Source organism: Odocoileus virginianus, chromosome 3 (genome assembly GCF_023699985.2).
Source record: "Odocoileus virginianus isolate 20LAN1187 ecotype Illinois chromosome 3, Ovbor_1.2, whole genome shotgun sequence".
Lineage (NCBI taxonomy): Eukaryota > Metazoa > Chordata > Mammalia > Artiodactyla > Cervidae > Odocoileus > Odocoileus virginianus.
The window spans coordinates 78,417,988-78,438,317 of NC_069676.1; the positions used below are offsets into that span (position 1 = coordinate 78,417,988).

Consider the following 20,330-nt stretch of genomic DNA (forward strand, 5'->3'; position numbering starts at 1 on the left):
GTCTGAGGAGCAATTGTTGAATTAGTCAGTGTTAGCTAGTGTTGTACCAACTTTCCGTTAGGAATTGTGTTAGTATAACCTTTTTTTTTTTCAGACATTCTCAGTGAAATACCTTGAGGAATGAAATAGGAAAATAGATATTTGGTGAAAATGGCAAAACAAGAACATTAAAAAGAAACTCTTATTCAAGGAGGAGTCCAAAAGGGTATGGGAATTCTGATCTTTTGAGGGAAGTCAGAAGATAAAAATTCTGCCCAGCAGTATTCATTCTGTTAAGATTTTTTTTTTTTTTTAACAAGCATGGAAAAATGGTGTGCAGTCAGTCTAGATTTTAGTCAGCTAACAGTCACTCCAAAGATTTTTATCAGCACCAATTCCTATACTAGTAAGTATTCAAAAGTTAAGAAATGCTACTATGCTTAATATTATAAAGGTAGAGTTTTGCAGCAGTAACTGGAGTTTGTATATCTGCTTCAATAGAAATTTTTTTTTCCACTTGTACTTCCAATAAGATTCTTGTAACGTGGGTAATAATCATTCAAGTATGGATTTCCTCCAGTGAGCTGACCCCCACTTTTGAGGTACTAGAGTCACTGTTTCAGAGATAGTCCCTCTTTAAATAATATATTCATCTTATCTTAGACCATTCAGGTATTTTTAATTTAGGAGTTTGAATTCTATTTGTATCAGCAGTGTTTGAGTTAAACTTCATAATCTCTTTGGATTTATATTTTTGTACAATTTGCATATCCAACCTACTGTAAAAATGTGCATGCATACATTCTCATCTTCTAATAGTAAAGCATCTGAAAATTTCCAGATATGCTTTTGACAGAAGAAATGATCTATTTTTATTTACAATATTCTGCCTAGATAATATATGAGTATAGTTATGGTTTCATGGACTTCCAATTGTCCTATACCTTCCACACAAATAACTCTACATCTATAGAGTAAATTTATTAGAATTATTACAGAGCTTTGAAGGCAACCACAATCAATTCAGGAAACAGATTTATTTACTCATGTTCATGGGAGGAAAATCTACATAAAAACATTCATGAAAGCATATCAGCTATGTCATACTTGGATTATTATACTAAATCCCATTTATTAGAACTCATTGTGAAACAATGGGAAACCATGAAATGTAATTTGAATACAAATATTGGTCCCTGTGGGGTTTCAACACTCATAAAAATATAGGAAAACCGAGCTTTATTTAAGATTGGAGCTGCTAATGGGGAAAGTTGTTTTTTGGAGCTGGTCTTACCCTTTCATATAAAGCCCTGAAGATTTTAGTGTAAACTCTTTGACAGTTTCAGCATTTCATTTAAGCCTGATGATGATCAGCAAGAAAGTGATATCCATCACTGTTCACATTTTCTATATGGAGAAAGGTTAAAACTACTTTGTTGACTTTTTTACCCAAACACAGGCACCAGTTGGACTTTCTAGTCTTATACAAATAGGAATAATAAGAGTTCTGAAAGTTGGGTTCTTATATCTTGGTTAGGCAAGTATAGTTATTTATTCCTTCTATGATTTAAATTTTTGTCATGTCATGTAAATAAGAAGGAAGTATTAAATATTTTAAAGTTAATTTTATAGGACAATAACAATTCATAGGCTAACATAAAATCAAGCTGCTAAATTTTACAATTTTTCTGTCCAGCAGTTTATCTATATAACTGCCCTGAGTAGATGCTAAATGCTGCTTAGCAAACGGCCCTTAGAATTTAAATATATTTCAGTAAAGCTACTCAAAAGAAAACAGTTCTTCTCAGGCATGTATAATTTTAATTAGAAGAAGGTAGGAATCTCTCATTGGTTAAATATGATCTGCTTATTTTAGTTTCATACTTCATATAAATGGGAGTCTAAAGGGGTTTTAACTGTGCTTGTTATACATTGGAGTTCATCTGATTTTTTTTTTTTTTTTTGGTCAAAAAGGCAGGATTTTAAAGAGTAAAATATTCTGACTATCGGAGCTTTGAAATATTTTAGAAAAGTGTAGATTGTTCCCTTGTGAAACTAAGTGTTGTGCAACCTCTCAGAACCTCAGTTTATGTAAAGAAGCCTATATTTCAAATCTGTTGCTCTAATCTGTTTATTGTAGTGCATTTCAAAACTGTACAAACGTGTAAAATTTGTGCTTGTGGCAGCTGCTGCTCTGAGTAGCTTTACTTTCCTTAGTTTAATCCTAGCAATCCTCAAGCTATTGCATGCCCCGATCATGAAAGGATACTTCATTGGGATGATGTAGCCTAAACAGTTTGGCTCTAAAACCTCCATATGTAGTGCTTCCCTTAAAATTATATTAATTTATAATATATATTGAATGATAATAGCTTTACAAAAACAAATTAATGAATTGGTCTTTATGAAAATGACTCTTTACAGTAAGTAAAAAAGGGTTATCACAGTTTTGGTAACTTGCATGAGTTCATATTGGAAAAAAAAATAAAACCTTTCACTTCACATGTTCTTAATGACTTTCAAACTGCCGTGCTTTAGGGGCACGTTCAGTTGTATGCTCTGAAGCAGTAGACACCATACAGCTTATGCTTTTTATCTGGGAAACCCACAAAGCGCACCGCAGCCTCGCTAGGACTGCAGCGCCTTCTTGGCCTAGAGATGGGGTAGCGGACACTGCCGTCCGCCAACCAGCCTGCATCGCAACGGTCATATCCCAGAAGTTTCCAGGCAGCGAATATCTGGCCCACTTTAGCAATCTGAGCACCATCATTGAGACAAGCCTGCACCGCTTCGTCGTAGGTCAGCTTGGTGGGGTGGATCAGGTAGTAAAATCGGCCTGCAGAGAGAAGGAAAGAGGGTCAGTGGGCCTGTCTGCAGCTCAGTCCAAGAGAGACAGAAAGAGCCCCAAATGGAAGTGTTTCTCAAGGCAGGGGGACATAAAGCAGTGTCTGTCGAGGTTCTGAAACATAGGCTAGTCAGTTAAAGCCGTAACCCCAGATCTCTCGCCGTTAAATTAGTTTTTTCCTTGCCCCTCAATGTGTGTTCAGATGTGCCCTTTTAGAGCAGTGAAAAAGAAAAGGGAAATGACAGATGCAGTCTCTGTTAGCCAATTAGTGGCTAAAAGGGCCCTTCTGTAGCATTAGAGAAGACAGAATTCCATGTTAAAAGCAAGAGCTATTTAAATTCTAGCTGTAGCAAGACTGAAGCCCAGCACAAGTTTCTGGAGAGGCAAAATTTGAATGTGAAAAGGATCAAAAAACATTCCTGACAGAAAAGTCCATTTAAAAAAAATCAAAAGCCCTCAAGTCCTTTTCATTACAGGTATCAATAAGGCATTATTCTTATTCAAAGACTACAGTATGAAAATGCAAAACATACAGGAAGTCACTTGCCATAAATAGTACGGACTTAGAATGTGAACCCAGTCTGTTCACTCACTAGCAGAGAGGAAGAAGTTAGTTGTTTTTTCCAACTTCCCTCTGTGGGAGCTCTGACACCTAACGGTTTCTTGATTTCACAAAAAAAGAGCAAGTTAGCTCAACCACTTACCTCAGTAGTGTTCATTACCTAGATTCCTTCAATTTGTGCTAAATATGCATAAAAAGTATAAAATATGACACCAACTAACTAAAGTCATAGGCACCTATCAGTGCAAGATTTTCTCAGACTTTTAGTTTCAGGTAAAATGGGATCAGACTCTTACCAGGTTACATACTGTCATGTGATACCCTCCTGAAAAGTGCAAGTCGCTCAGCCCTGTCCAACTCTTCGGGAGCCCATGGGTTATACAGAATAACGGAGTGGGTAGACTTTCCCTTCTCCAGGGGATCATCCCAACCCAGGGATCAAACCCAGGTCTCCCACCCTGCAGGCAGATTCTTTACCAGCTGAGCCACAAGGGAAGCCCAAGAATACTGGAGTGGAGAGCCTATCCCTTCTCCAGCGGATCTTCCCGACCCAGGGATCGAATTGGGTTCTCCTGCATTGCAGGTGGATTCTTTACCAACTGAGCTATCAAGGAAGCCCTGATACCCTCCCGCCTCTCTTCAAATATAGATTATTGAAGTCTAAATTAGTGCTTGTCAGTTCTTTCTAGACTAAAAGGGTATAATTTGGAGCACGGGTAGTGGTCATGGGAGCATTAATAGAGGGTTAGTTCTATCACCTGTACCTGAGGCTGGCAAACTATAGCATGTGAGTCCAATGAGGTTTTATTAGAACACAGCCCACCCATCTGTTTAAGATTGTTCATGGTGGCTTTTGTGTTGTAGTATACAAAGTTACATGAAGTAGTTGCAACAGACAGCATATGGCCCACAAAGCCAAACATATTTACTGTCTGACCTTTTGTTGATCCCTGATCCCTTTCTGTTTTCTCCATAGCATATCAACAGGCACCTAAAATAATGGACCTGGGCCAGCCTCATGGGTTTGCAACCTGCACAGTTACACTGGGCCTCATGCTTGATTTAATGTTCTACTGTGTCATCTTAAAATTCTTAATTTTTTTTTAGCAAGGAGGCCACATTTTTATTTTGTACTAGGCCCCACTGTCACATCACTGGTTCTGGAAGAAGCAAGATAGGGTTGGGAGTTGTGCTGAATTCAACTAACCAGTCATCAGTACTGATGCAACCTGGATCTCTCACTTCTGCTTTTGCCTCCAATGTTATTTCTACTTAATTTTCTTGCAAAGTTCTCTTAATCAGAGCTCTCTCTTTATCCAAGCTCTCTGTCCTAAGCTTTGCTGATGATCTGTGAATAACTTGACATTGTAATTTAAAGAAGAGCATGACGCGGTCGCCATCCTTACTTCAGTGGAGAGATCTATATCCTATGGAGGGCACTCAGTGGCAGCATCTTTGGCAGTAACAAAAAGACTCCATAAAACATGACAGTCAAACTATTTCACAATAGCAGTTGGATGCAATAAAACCAGAGCATCATGGAAATATGTACTTTTGCTTGGTATCTGTGTGGATTTTTAAAAATTATGATATTACAGACCTTCTTTTATATGAAGCAATGCTTCAAAGATTTTCCTCTTTTTAAGTAGATAAGATTAAAATTTTAACGTCATATCATAGTATGCATTGGTCTCTGGGATAGCAAACAAGGTAGTATGATTAATATCTTACCATTGAAATTGGATGTAAAACAGAAGACATCGTATCTGCTTTTATCTTTGTCCCAAAACCCATAGTTCCTGACGCCAGGCACTGTGTTCTGGCCTCCACAGGGTTCTCTGGGTTTTGTGATGGGATATTGCACAGACCCATCACTGAGCCAGCCAGCATTGCACCAGTCCAGCCCACTCCGCCAGGCATCATACAGCTGATCAAAGGAGGCAATCACAGCATCCTGGTCCAGACAAGCCTGCTGTGCCTCATGAAAATTCAGATTGTAGCGCCCCAGTCGTGGAAAATAAGGGAATACTACACCTGTCCAAAGGAGAAAGCAAGGACTCATTAGTGGCACAAATAGTAAGAACTATAAGCAAACCCCACTTGGGTGGGGAAAACAGAATCATCATCAGATGAAGTAGCAGCTTTTTGTTGTTTGCAGTGTTTTCTAATGGTCCCATTTCCCTTCAAATAGCTTCTCAACTCTGAGCATTTCACAATGAGCTATTTGGTCTGGTAACTTCAGTGATTTACCTGTTTTGCTAAGCATTCAACTCAAGCCTCACAATTCTCCTTTCTGAAATGATTCATCTGCAAATTATAGTTTTCAAGTTGCCCTCCCTGTGAACTTACCTTTTGCATATCTAACAAAAACCTAATTAAGCAGTCATTTCATAGTAATAGGGTAATTTTATACAGTGAGGCACTTCCATAAAAAGCATCCTGGCTCTCCCATTCATTTGTCTCAGCTTTTACTGTAGCTTAACTTAATCTTATTTTTTTCTTTCCTTGAACAATATGACTAAAATAAAAGCTTTAATTTTTAAATATTTCTATTACTATTTTTCAGCTTCCATATTCATACATTGCAAACTGAAACTAAGCTTTCTAAACATTGATATTGCAAATAGAAAACAAAAGCCTTTAGAAGTTTGTCCTATACAAGGTAGGTACAATTTAGATATCTGCCAAAAGGACTGCCAAAGAATTAAATATTTTAGAGGACAAAACCCCTTAGTAAATGTAAGCACTTGGTGAAGATTTGGCACTTGACTTTGCCTGGGAATATGCAACAGTTTTCCAAAGCATTTCTTTAGGTTGGTTCAAATCAGATTATTATAGGAGATGATTGAGCTGTCTCACAACTTTCTGCACAATTTCTTTAAAGAATAAGGGTTGCATCATAAAAAAGCAAAGTTGTATCATTTGTTGGACTTTATGAAAGACCACTGAGTCAAAATGTCTCCTCCATGGTTGCTAAAAGAAAATTAATTTTGCCTTGAATTTTTTATTATGATGAGTAATAATTCATATTTTAGCATGTGGAATGTAAAAAACTGTCTGACTCACACAGTAATTTGGTGGATTATACCAAATATGCTATTTTACGAGACTGCAGACCTTGTGCAAAATGGATGCACAATCTACCGATAGTGTGACCAGTTGCACAGAAAATGTTTTCTTTTATCAGTTGTCCTGGAAGATTCTACAGGAAGAAATTTCAAGAGCCTAAATCAAGTCATGTCCACTGAAGGTCTCTGCACGACACATTTGTCCCTGCAGGGCAGTCCAGCTGGCACCCTCCACTAGAGGCAGAGATCCAGGAAGGCTTCCTGATCTCATCCTGCCTTCTCAGGTTCTTGGCTGAGAGATCTGTAAACTGAATTGGAGCCAAAAGTAAGGAGGAAAAGACTCTCTTGGTTGCCTTTGCCCCCTGTAGAGAAGGGGGGATGGGGGTGGGGAAGGCCTGGAGGCGACTCCTTCTAAGAAGGGCTGTGCTCAGGCATCCAGCTAAGAGCCCAGTCAGCGCTGAGAAGGAGCCACTTCAGTGTTCTCAGTCCCCTCACGCTTTGCGTCCTCTTTTCTCAGCAAGCCCAGGAATGCCAATGGAAAAGAAAATATTTCATTTTTCCAGTAGAGCTTTCCTTGGCAGCTAGACCTTAAGTGAGAGAAAATCTCAATGTATACGAACCTAAATTTAGGTTGAATTCCCCCCATTTCCCAAATAGCTCAAGATGGTAACAGTGGAGAAAGCAGGCTATTTTAATTTGTAATAGTTTTAAAGACCTAGGCAACCTCTCAAGTTTTAATTCACCAGACTGATTTGGTGAACTCCCATAGGCATTGGGGAAATTTTTTCTGTAGTCATTTGTCCTTGATTAACCATTGAACTATGTTTGATTTAGTTCCAAAAACAGTGTAATATATTTTTGAGTTCCTTTTACATTTAACATAATTTCATGCAATCATTTCTCAAAGTCAAAGTGTAACCCTATATTAAAATTTCACTCTTTTTCAATGGTAAGAGTAAATGGTCAACTTATAGTAACTCAAAAAATTTACTTAGCAGATTTTAATCAATATTTGATGCTGGAAAGAACAAATTCTGAGTAAATCAAGGTCAATTTCCACATCCTCATCAACATTTTAAAAGTTTCACTTTATTGTACACATTTCAACAATCAGATGTTTTGTACAAATGGGGGCATTTCTGGAACATGTTTGTTAGTATTTTATTTATTTACTTGTTTTACTTCCAGCTAGTTAAGATTTCAACATCTAAGACTATAACTGCAGAAACTTTCTTGGCTCTGTGGAAAAATGTGCAATTCCTACAGTTGAATTATGGAGCAAATGGTGATTACTTTCATCCAGCATTACAAAAATAAGAAAAGTTAAACTTTCATGAGTGAGAAAGAAAGGTATATGATTATTTTCCAAGTATGATTATTTTATACTTATATGTCAAAATATAATCAAAAGCTCTTTACTTTTCTCTGAAAGGCTGGTATGCATTACTACAAAGGGGATTAATGAGAAATATCCGTCACATGGAAAAGGATAATATCAAGTGATGTGAGTAGTTTAGTGAATTGAAATATGTTTTAAAAGCACATTCTTTAAGACTTATAATTGCACAGTCCAGTTCATCTTAGTTGTTGGCAAATATCAATTTGTTGGATATGTGAAAGGTTTTCATGCCATGGTGCATATTAAAGCTAAAGGAAATTTCAGTAACTCCATAAAGAAAATATGTTTAATAATAAAAAGGTAGAGGCCATGCAGAACAATTTTATTTTCCACAGTACCTCTCAGAATGCCTTTCAGTATTACATACATATATGAAATTAGCTTTCTATTTCTAAAAGTTCTCGGACCATATTTTTGTGAATTGGCCCTATTTTCATCAGTGGAAGACCAATACAGTGGGAGATTGGAAGTACAAATATGTTTCTCATATCATTATCTATATATTTATCGATTACTCAAATGAATTCTGTAGGCCAAGCTACTCATGAATTTCTGGTGACACTCTCCTTGTTATATAAGGCTTATCTCTTGCTGGATGTTGTTTCTAGCAGTGTGGGTAATTTGGTAGTAATCACAGGGCTTTACCCTATCTAAGATTCTGTATTAAAAAAAATTATGTTTCCACAGCTAATTCCAACTCATATGTAGGTCAGTGTTTCAAAAGGGTTTACTTTAAAAAAAAAAATCAGTGTGATTTGAAAAACAGACTTTAAAATACAACTAAGAGCAGGCATTATACTGAGTACTCTAGGATACCTTGAGTTTGGGGTGTAGTGTCTTTCTACAAAGAATCTATGATTGTGTGTGTACACACACACACACACACACACACACACACACACACAAGTCTATTCTGACTCCAAGACAGAATAGAATCTTATAAATACAAACCATACAATTTTGGCATCTTGAAATAGAATGATTTTTTTCTAATTGGGAAAATTCTTTGAGCGACATAGCATTTAATCTGGTATTAAAGGGCCAATATGATTAAAGACATTGTACAATTACAGTTGGAAAGGCAGCTTAATTATGACATTTAAAATGATACACTTCCCTGGTCTTATTTATGCATGTTAGAAGATTGACAAGGAGCTTAAGCAGAACTTGCCTGATTGGGTGATGACCCTATGTAAGGATGTAACTGATAGTGAAAAAAGGTCAGAACCTGGAATAAGAGCTAATAAATGATAACCACAAGGTCTCACTTCTGCTGCATGTGGTTTACCATAGCCTTCCAATTCTTATGTATATAATTGCTGCACTGTGAGCATCTACCTAAGACTAGGTAGAAATTGTCAAGTCCCTCATAGTGTCTGTCCTTAGTTAGCAATCATGGTTCCTCAGATTTTATTCTATGATGGCCCTGTGGCTATCGTTAAAATTTTTGTAGTTTTATTTTAAAATGAAGTCTTATCTCAAGTTGAAATATATAGATAAAATAATATCCTGGATTTTTCTTGAAAATTATTCAGTGGGAGTAGATAAAGCAGGCTAAAGTAAGATTGGCTATCTGATGACACTTTTTGAAGCTGGATGATTATATATAGAGGCATGTTATACTATTCATCATAGTCTTTCTCATTTTTCAAACATTTGAAATTGGTGATAATGAAAAGTTAAAATATTTTATCCCACCCTATAACCATGCTGAACCTTAAATCAGTCAAACTGGATGCTAACTACCTGTGGCATCTGTTACTCACATTTTGGCCTTTGAAGAGTTTCTCTTTCAACCTGTGATGTTCTCTTCCCCATTTTGTCATGCTTTCTATGCTATGAAGGTACAAGGTTCACCTCTCACGATCCATATCAAGTGTCTCTTCCTTTAGAGTGCTTTCCACTGCATGGCCCTTCCTTTGCATGCAGGCTTTTTTGTATTGAAAGTATAAACCCATTATATCAAACATTCACTCACTTATAAACTATTTACTGGAGAAGGGAATGGCAAACCACTTCAGTATTCTTGCCTTGAGAACCCCATGAACAATATGAAAAGGCAAAAAGATATGACACTGAAAGATGAACTCCCCAGGTCAATAGGTGCCCAATATGCCTCTGGAGAAGAGTGGAGAAACAACTCCAGAAAGAATGAAGAAATGGAGCCAGAGTGAAAACAGTGCCCAGTTGCGGATGTGACAGATGACAAGTAAAGTCCGATGCTGTAAAGAGCAATATTGCATAGGAACCTGGAATCTTAGGTCCTTGAATCAAGGTAAATTGGAAGTGGTCAAACAGGAGATGGCAAGAGTGAACATTGACATTTTAGGAATCAGTGAACTAAAATGGACTGGAATGGGTGAATTTAACTCAGATGACCATTATATTCCATTTAGCAGGTGGAAAGTGAAGTTGGACAAGTTTGCAAATATTTACCAAAAAAATGTGATTAGAGTTACAGTAGAAATCTGTAGTCTGAGAACATCATAGCTGGGGGTGGAGGGGATAGGGCTCAGGGTAGCATTGGTCTTCGATCTTATTTTTTGAAGGATTGTATTGTCTGTAGTTGTTCAGAAATGGATTCATATAGATAATGTTAAATGTGGAACTGTCAGTCACTTCAAGGCAGATCTTCTGGTTAATGACTGTTTCTACTCTTGCTATAGTACACAAGAGGATGGAAGAACACTCTGCAATGAAGGGGATTTAGCAGCTGTAATAGACACACACACCAATTAATGCAGCATGACTAAAAGATAGTCCCTTGATCATCTCCCAAATAACTCTGGGGCCTTTAAGAATCTTTAGAAAGCTTCAGAAGAACTGAGGCTGCCAAACACCAGTGCCTTTCTGGAACCTCTATTCTTTTACCCCCAAAAAAACTTTCTCCTTACTGCAAACCCCCAGATCATAGTAGATAAAAGCAATGACTTCATTGAGTGCCCTTGGACTCAAATCTAGTCCTAGCTCTTACTCCTAACCATGTTACCTTTGGAAAGTTTTCCCTAAGTTTCAGCTGTCCAGGGGTATTACTGAAAGTGAGCAAAATAAATATGCATATGATTAGAGCAATTTGTTTGTACCCACGTACTTTAACAAGTTCCACCTTATTTTAAAGTACTTACTTTTGAAAGTACCTTAGAATCTTTAATGGACTATAAAATTGTGGAATGAAAGGAACCATGTTTTAGAATTTTTTGTTTCTCATGGTACAACAACAGCACTTTAAAAAATATTTATCAATTAAATTGGTTTCTTGGGCACATTTACTTAGCTCATATGCATATAAGTTAATGGTAAAGAAGTATCCTGAAAGCATGGAAAACATGGAGATTTGGGAAGGTGCAGGGCTTGTAAAGGAAAACTCACTCTTCTTACAATTCCCCTTCAACATATCTAAGTGTGTCTTAAAGGAAGTCTCAGTTCGACTATTGAGTGTATTATCCTCTAAAATGTGCTAAATTTCCTTTTCAAAGAGACAGCAGGCTTCATACTCAAAGCCGTCGTCAAGCAGTTATAATTTAGAAAGACCTTATATTCATTGTACTTATTTTTCTGGTTTCCTTCTATTTCTGGCAAATTATATTGTTTTCTATTTTTTTAAAGTGTATTGTTAAGTAAGTATAAGGAGATAACAAATATGGCATATGAGTTACTTAAGTTTGGGAAATACTGTGGTATATAAACATGGACTTTAAGAAGAAAAACTAACAATTGATAATATAGTTCAAGCTATTGTTCATAGATTGGAAGCCAATGTACAATACAGATAAGTAACTTGATTTGGTTGCAAAACATATACTGACCAAACTGGGACTAACATAGGCATCTTAGTCCTCCTAGTTTCTATTGCCTGATGCCCCTTTGATACCAGAAAGTGACCCTCAATTAATATTTGATGATTACTGTCTTCTCTAAGCCAACTACTTCTTTCATCTTTAATGATGCTAGTGTTCATGGATATTAAAGTGAATCAATAAACACTCTAAGTATAAGGTAGTGTGCAATCAGGAGCCAAGAACCACAGATAAGAAAAGGTCACAAAAATGCACATTACAACATCAAGCAATGTATCAGACACACAAAGCTGATAATCTGTACGCATGTAATGGTATTCTATCGGATTCAGAAGGTCGCATCTTCAGTGGTATGCTAGTGGACAAAATAGATATTTTTCCAAAAGCCACAAATCTGTCCCAGAATGTAAAAGGAACTTATAGCAAACACATACCTATGGTTTACATAAGGAAGGACTATTCCATTAATGCAGTCCAAATTTGTTCTCTCATGTAAAGAAATGCTCAAATTCATGAATGAAGAGTGTCTAGAGGTATATCATCAACTAAGGGGAAGCGTAGAGGGCTTTGGTAGAGGCAAGACAAGATGGCACATTTTATTGTTTAGCTTTGTATACATTTTGGTCTTTGAACCTACTCAGAGTGTTGAGAGTGTTAATTGCTTAGTCATGCCTGACTGTTTGTGACCCCCATGGATTGTAGCCTGCCAGACTCCACTGTCCATGGGATTCTCCAGGCAAGAATACTGGACTGGGTTGCCATTCCCTTCTCCAGGGGATCTCCCTACCCAGGGATCAAACCTGGGTCTCCTGCATTGCAGGCAGATTCTTTACTCTCTGAACCACCAGGGAAGCTGAACCTACTGAAAGTATTGCATATTTAAGAAATAAAACTTCCTCCAAAATGCCTTGACCATTTGCTATTCAGTGTCTAGGAGACTCTGGACCATTAAAAAATTTACTTCTTTCCAAGAATATTTAAATAAATCTAGAGGTTACTTTTTGTTAAATTAAGTTTTCACAGTTATTTTACAGAATACAACTAAATTTATTTTAGTTAGCAGATGTCCTTCACAAACTTGCCATTATTTTGAAACTGAGACAATTTTAGAAGCATAATAAAAAGCCTCCACTCTGCATTTCTTAATAACTATGTAATGAGATTTAAATTTTGAATGGCATAAGGCAGTTCCTGAATAATGTTAATTCAGTTACATTGCACATTTCTTCTACTTGCAAATAGCTTCAATTTTGCATATAACCATTGTGTATAAATTTCAAATATGAGAGCTTGAATTGTAGACAGACTGCAAATTACAGTAAAACATGCTTTACATGGACTTTTGGTTTCTCACATCAGCACTGGGGTAACCACTGGACATTACTTGTCATGAAAAAAAAGCAGTGATTATCATTCCTAAGTTTAACACGATACTTACCTTGTAAATCTAATGCTACCACAGCAGTGTCATCTTCTAATCCTTCAATCACCTCACACTTGTATCTCCCATAATCCTCTAGAGTAAGGTCTGTGATCACCAGAGAAGCATCATTATCACTGCCTCCTTTCAGAAACACTCTGCCATGGTATCCTCCATATGTTTTCTTGTGGTATCCCATGGAAACAAAGACATCCACTTCCTTGAGGTAATCTGAAGTTAGCTTGGTCCACTTAATCCGGATTTTGTGGGTTCCTGAGCCAAATGCTGTAGGGTCTCGGTAAAATTTACATGGCAGTGTAACATTGCCACCTCTGTGTGAGAACACCTTAGCTTGTTCTGCTTCCACCAGTAGACGGGGGCCATTTTCTGCTGTAATTGAAAAAAAGAGAAAAAATTAATATGCTTTTAGACTTTTATAATATTAAATATACTACCTATAGAGGGTATCTGGTGAAGAGTAGCATTGAAGATAAGCTTCTCTGCCTTGTTGAGCAGTGACCTCCTTTAAATTACAGAGAAAGGTACCTCTAGTACCTAGTGGGGTTCTATAAGATAGTCATGTCATTTAAGCCACTGAAGAAAGGGAAAGTTGTACATGACAATCAATGAGAAATACTGGCTCTAAGATTCTATAGTCATCTGAAGTTTGAGGATGTCATCATAAATTCCTTTTTTCTTCTATATTTAAATATAAAAATGTAGAAATAAGACTAAGAGAAGTGATGGGGAATCATAATTATTTCATCTATATAAACCCAAAAATTCAAATTGGATAAATTGATCTTTCCTCAGCTGAACTTTCTAATACAATAAGCCTGTATTGCATTTAGGGAAAAGTTTATGGCAACAGATTAATGTTCATTGAACTGTTCTGGCCAAAGAACTTAGAATGTTCTACCATCTCTGCCTTCAGATATACATCTGTGATATGCCATTCTGGCGCATTTCAAGCAACATGTATGTATTTTATTTTCACACAAAGTCTAGACCTCAGAAAGGCATTTTTAATGGATGTTTTTTAAAAAACTCCAGATTTTGAAATATATTTCTCAAACTTTGAATGGTAAAAGTGTATCAAAAGTTATATTTCTTTTCTAATTAACCAGATAGTTGTTTGTTTCTTTATTCCTTTAAATCTCCTTCTACTGTGCCTCTGCTTTTTCTGTGTCTTGGTTTTACAGAATCTTCTCACTTCACTTCTGCCTTGACTTGCCCTTTAGCTTCCTTCCTCCAAGGACTTTATTGCCTTCCCAAGAGCACCGCGATATTCCCAGCCTGCCAAATCAGCAGGGCTGCCAGGCTCTGGATAGCCAGTTGTTATTTTCAAATCTTGGCTTTCTCTGGGGTTCCCCCTGGTTCGCTCATTGTGCTTATGACCTTGATGAGCTCTCTTGAGAATATGCAAGCTTTGAAAATGAGAAAGCGCTATAAGAACTCCTGGATGCACATACCCTCTCATCTACACACAGCTTTCAAAGGCTGCCAAAGCTGCCTTTTAGGCAGTCTTTCCTTCTTTAGGCTCGAGGTTCTGAATCAACCTTGGTCATGAATCGTTAGTCGTATACAGGTCACCAGGCAAAGTAGTTGGTCATCTCCAGACAGATCTCAAAACTTAGTTATTTAATGGCATATGTAACTTTCAGATTTTAAAATAAAGTGTCCAAGAATAGACACACTGATTCCATTTTTAGTATAAAGCAATCAAGATATTAAAAAGTAAGCATATTTAATTTATGTCAGCTCTAATCTTCAAAAATGGAATAGTTTAACCACTTCTAAAGCCATCAGTGCCCTACTTTGAATAGTTTTTAAAAAATGAAAGAATAGTGGCTTAATTATCCAGCTTAAAAAATCCTGGCTTAAAAAATCCAGCTCATTAAGCATTTCCTTTGATTCTCTTCGTCTTCTTATTTAGGCCCACAGATTCATAAGACATAACAGGTGAATCTATTCAGCTCTACTGTATGTAAGATATTCCACCTGCAATATCCTCAATGACCACACCCATGTTCTACTTAAATATTTCTAGTGTCTTCTTTCTGGGAGGAGGAAAAAGTGCTGTTTAGTAAGTTGCTCAGCCATGCATGAGGCTCTACATGGATCTACCCAGTACCTTGGGAGGACACCTGGAGCTGGGTCTTTCCATGATGGGACTTGAGACATGACATGGAAGTGAAGTCAAAGTCGCTCAGTCGTGTCTGACTCTTTGAGACCCCATGGACTATACAGTCTATGGAGTTCTCCAGGCCAGAATACCGGAGTGGGTAGCCTTTCCCTTCTCCAGGAGCTCTTTCCAACCCAGGGGTTGAACCCAGGTCTCCCACATTGCGGGTGGATTCTTTACCAGCTGGGCCACAAGGGAAGCCCATATAAGACCTTCAAAAAGTTGGTTTCCTGATTCTCTCAAGTTTTTTTTTTTTTTAATCTTTTATCTTATATTGGAGCATAATTGATTAACAATGTTATGATAGTTTCAGGTATACAGCAAAGGAATTCAGTTATACATATACATGGATCTGTTCTTTTTCAAATTCTTTCCCTATTGAGATGGTTACTTAATATCGAGCAGAGTTTCCTGTGCTATAAAGTAGATCTTTACTGGCTATCCATTTTAAATATAGCAGTGTGTACATGTCAATCCCAAATTCCCTAACTATCCCTCTTCCCTACCCTTCCACCATAAGTTCATTCTCTAAGTCTGTGAGTTTGTCTCTGTTTTGTAATTAAGTTCATTTGTATCATTTCTTTTTAGATTCTGCATATAGGTGATATCATAAGGATAGTTCTCTTTGTCTTACTGTCTCACTAATGACAATCTCTAGGTCCTTCCATTTTGCTTCAAATGGCATAATTTCATTCTTTTGAATGACTGAGTAATATCCCATTGTGTATATATATACCACATCTTCTTTATGCATTCCTCTATTGTTGGGTATTTAGGTTGTTTCCATGGCTTAGGGCTTGTAACAGTGCTTCATTTATTGTTTGTGGATTTTTTGATGGTAGCAATTTTGACTGGTGTGAGGTGATATCTCATTGTAATTTTGATTTTCATTTCTCTAATAATTACCAATGTTGGACATATTTTCAAGTGCCTCTTGTCCATCTTTATGTCTTATTCGGAGAAATATCTATTTAGGTCTTCTGCCCATTTTTTTTGATTGGATTGTTGATTCTCTCATGCTTTTTACTTTAAAGTCAAAGCTAATGCCCAAATGGATTGGGTTAAGGGGGTGTTACAGTAGTTAGGAACAAGGGCTTTGATGTATCAGAGACCTTGTTTTAACCTCACCTTTTCAGGTTTCTAGCTGTCTAGCTTTGAGCAAGGGGTGTAACCCCTAAGCCTCAATTTCTTTATATGTGAATTAGAGATAGTAATATCTACTATGTATAGTTGACATAAGAGACACTGAAAGCACTTAAAATAATAGCTGACCAAGGTGTTACTCTGCATCGTTTTTCCACTATATTTTTCCAGTATGATACTGCCTGATGTTGCATACAATTCTGACATACATTAACCTTCCATGATTCCATTATTTACTCCATGTGGAGTAAAAAAATACATACAAAGCCACCTGTGTTATATAGGAAACTTGGAAATTATTGTGTGGTTTAGCATAATCATAAGGTATTCCAGAATGAATACAAGGCCTGAGTGTTTTATAAATTAAAGAGTTAAAGCACAGATCAAAAGTCTTGTCTAAGGGACTGAAACTTCTAATTTTTTTCTGAGGTTAACTATAAATCATCTTGTAGTGTTTTAGAAGTATAAACTTCTGATTTTTTTAAAGTACTATTTACTTATACTCTAGCATTGTGAGTAGATGATGACTTATGTGGTAGAATGGTGAGAACTAAGCAGACACCAAAAATCCATTGGCTTCCCACAAAATAATTTTTCTAACAAGACTGCTAGAATGTATAAATTTCTACCATTCTTATTTTTTGGACAGCTGGGGTGTTGAGGTAATAGATGCCAGAAGCCCTGGCTGAAATTCAAAAAACCCTATGAAAAATATGTAATGTATAACACGTTGAGTGACTGAAGGCCATTAATGTTCATTAACCTAGATCCCCAACATGACCTTTAGAACAATGCATTTTATTAGTTTGCTTGCTTTTAGAAGCTCAACACTGCAGATTATAAAGCATTGAACACTGCTGGTGGGAGTGGCCTACTGCAGAGCAGGTAAGATGTAGGAAAGAGCTCTGGCCATTAAGTCAGGGTTCTGTTGCAGGCTCTGGTAGGGCTTAGCTGTTTGAGTGACAGGCTTATGTCATGAGCTCATTGAGCTTTAGATTTGTATCCAGCTGCCTTTGGCAGGTTGTCATGACAGGGATCAGCCAGGAAACACACTAAGCCGGAGATGGGGAGGGCAGGAACAAAGGGAACCTATAATGCTGAAGACAAACTTTGCACAGTCGTGCCTAGAGTAAGTTTTGAATCTCATCCTTGGATTCAAAAACGTGAACTAGTTTGAAATTAATGTTTAAATCCAAACTATTCAATTAACAGGGCACTTGAAAAGCAAATCAAATGCAAAAGATAAAAATAAACCTTGATCATCAGAATGAGTTTTGCTTATCCCTTAAAATTTTTCTTTAATTAGAAAAATCTAACCAGCATATATGTGCTCATTTTAGGGACACTGAAGTTTTAAAAAAGTCTATCTGTAAGTTACAGGAATTTCACATTTTTATTAGTGAGTGTCAATGACATTGACTTGAAAAGATTTGATGACCTTCAAGACCACAGTTGTCTCCAGGGGAAACAGCAGGGCTTCATTATTATTTTATGAATTCTGCTGTGAAGTCTAGAGGACATCATTCAATTTCACCAAATTATGAAAGCAATGGCATGACTGAACAACTGATCTCTGTGTCACTCTGTAATTTAGAGGAAATCTTTTAAACAATAGGACAAAAACAAATAGTTGCAGAACAACAGTTTAGAAATATGGTATGGGAATATTACCTATTGTTCTTAGTTCTATTAAAAGTGGAATCATGGTGGGGGGCAGTTCATTGCTAAGGAAATAGAGATAATAGAAAAGAAAAGGTGCTATGAGTCTGAGTTGGCCTTTTAAAAATAAATAACTTTTGGATTTTACAAAACAACCAGTCTTGGTATTGGTTACTTTCTCACTGGTGTATAATGAAGGAGCCTCCAAACTTTTAGATTTTCTAGACCAATAAAATGTAAAAAGAATCCAAACAGACAAAATGGAGGAATATATTTAAGATGGCTAAACAAGAACAAAAAAACACTCCCAAGGAAAAATTCTACCACTATCATTTGATTTTTTATTTTTTACATATAACATAAAATTTGACATTTTAACCATCATTAAGTGTACAGTTCAGTGTTATGAATTACATTTACACTATTGTGCAACCACCACCAACCATCTATTTCCAAAACTTTTCCAAGCAGAAAACTAATTCCTCCCTTACATCCCAAGCTAGTCAGCAGACACTCAAATGCCAGCTCCACAATGAGTCATTTGAAAATGCTGCATAAGGGTTTAAAAATGGTTCCTTATTTTTGTGGTATTTGTTATCACTGAGGTAGGTTGAGCTGTTGTAAGACTAACACTTTGCAAACTGTTACTTCCCTTAGGCTAGCCAGCCTGCCCAAGGATGAGCAACCAGGCTGGATTTGTATCCTTATGCCTGTGCTTACCACAGTCTACTGAAAACAGCCATTCTGTTTAATGACAGTCTCTCTAGTGCACATCTTGTTATATTGTTCCTCCAGCATCAAAATAGTGCTTGGCCTGTGATAAATGTCTGCACTGAATTAGACTAGTGCTGCCCAGAGCCTGCACTCAGCTATGGTAGTAGACATGGACCCCTGCACATGCTTTATACCATAATATAGCTCTAAAATGAAAACACTTTTATAAAAACAGCTAAATACCTGTATTAAAGACACAATATTTAAAAAGAAGAAATGATTTAGACATTTATCTCTCATGGTATCTTACACATTACATTTGAGTAGGATATATAATTTAGGAAAAAATTATCTTACTCATTAACCTTTAACTCTTTATAATTACAGACAGTCCTCCATATCTGGGTGTGCCTCTTTTAGGATTCAGTCAGTTGGGGATAAAAACTGTTTTTCAAAAAATGCCAGGAAGTTCCAAAAAGCAAAATTTGAATTTGTTGTGTGCCCAGCAAGTATTTACATAGCATTTACATCATATTTAGAGCTATTTGCATAATATTTACAATGTTTTAGGTATTATAAGTTATCTAGAGGTGCTGGAAAGTATAAGGGGATGATGGCTGTAGGTTAGGTGCAAGTACTGCAACATTTTATATAAGGGACTTGAGAATCTGAAGATTCTGGTATCTCAGGTGAGTCCTGGAATCAATCCCGGTGGGTACTGAGGGATGGTTGTATTTTGTTTCCTTCAGACCGGAATAAACCTAATTGTTTCTGAAGTTGCTTACTGGGAGTCAGGAACTCCCATCATTTGGTTTTGATTCTGATCTGTCTAGTAAGCTTTGCATCAGAAAGTTTTACAAGGTTCACCCCCACTGTTGCCACCCTCCACTTCCGCCCCCATCCAGCCTTTATTGCCCTTCTGGAGGGCTAACTGCTTTTAGTTTATCAGAGACAGAGCTTTAGTTTCTTCCCCAACTCTTCCTGACTGTAAGAACTCTGAGTCTCTGAGACTCAGTGCTTCAGGAAGGACAACCTGATGAGGGTAGGAAAGAGTCTCTAAGGAAGATCATTTCAGCCCTCTGTCCTCAGCGAGTTGATCTGAGTTTGAAATCCTGTTGGATTTATCCCTAGCCCATCTTTACTTTCATCTGGAATTCAAACACTGGTCTGAAGACTTGTGAGATTATGTGTACTTCTGACCATTTGTGTGAATTCAAAAGAAATATATATATTTGCCTAAACTAAACTATAGAAGGAATCACTAGAAGCCCAAGAAACTAATAACCATGATGGCCTGTGGGAAGATAAGGTAGCTGTGTGGGTAGAGAACTCCTGAGAGATTTTCACTGTGTATACTATACTTTCATATTTTAAAAACTTTTGAACTGTGTATATGTATCACCTGATCACACACTAAACAGAAATGGTATAAAAATACACAAAATGGTTGAGGGAATTTAATTGACAAAATAAACAAAAAAACTTTGCCTAGAAATACAAGAAACTGGTAGCTAGAATTGTAGTATACCGTTATAATTGCAGGATTATAATTTTGTAGA

At 36.8% G+C, this 20,330-nt stretch overlaps 1 protein-coding gene across 2 annotated transcripts in view; it reads right to left on the reverse strand.

Moving 5' to 3' along the window:
• Positions 1 to 260: 260 nt before the first annotated feature.
• Positions 261 to 20,330, reverse strand: part of HAPLN1 (hyaluronan and proteoglycan link protein 1) — a 77,592-nt gene continuing 57,522 nt past the window's right edge. For both annotated transcript variants that reach the window (XM_020894190.2, XM_020894191.2), the window contains exons 3-5: positions 13,089 to 13,460; positions 5,118 to 5,420; positions 261 to 2,815 (exon numbers count right to left, since the gene is read on the reverse strand). In XM_020894190.2, the coding sequence (XP_020749849.1) occupies positions 2,526 to 2,815; positions 5,118 to 5,420; positions 13,089 to 13,460 (965 nt within the window). In that variant the 3' untranslated portion in view covers positions 261 to 2,525. The remainder of the gene's footprint in view (positions 2,816 to 5,117; positions 5,421 to 13,088; positions 13,461 to 20,330) is intronic.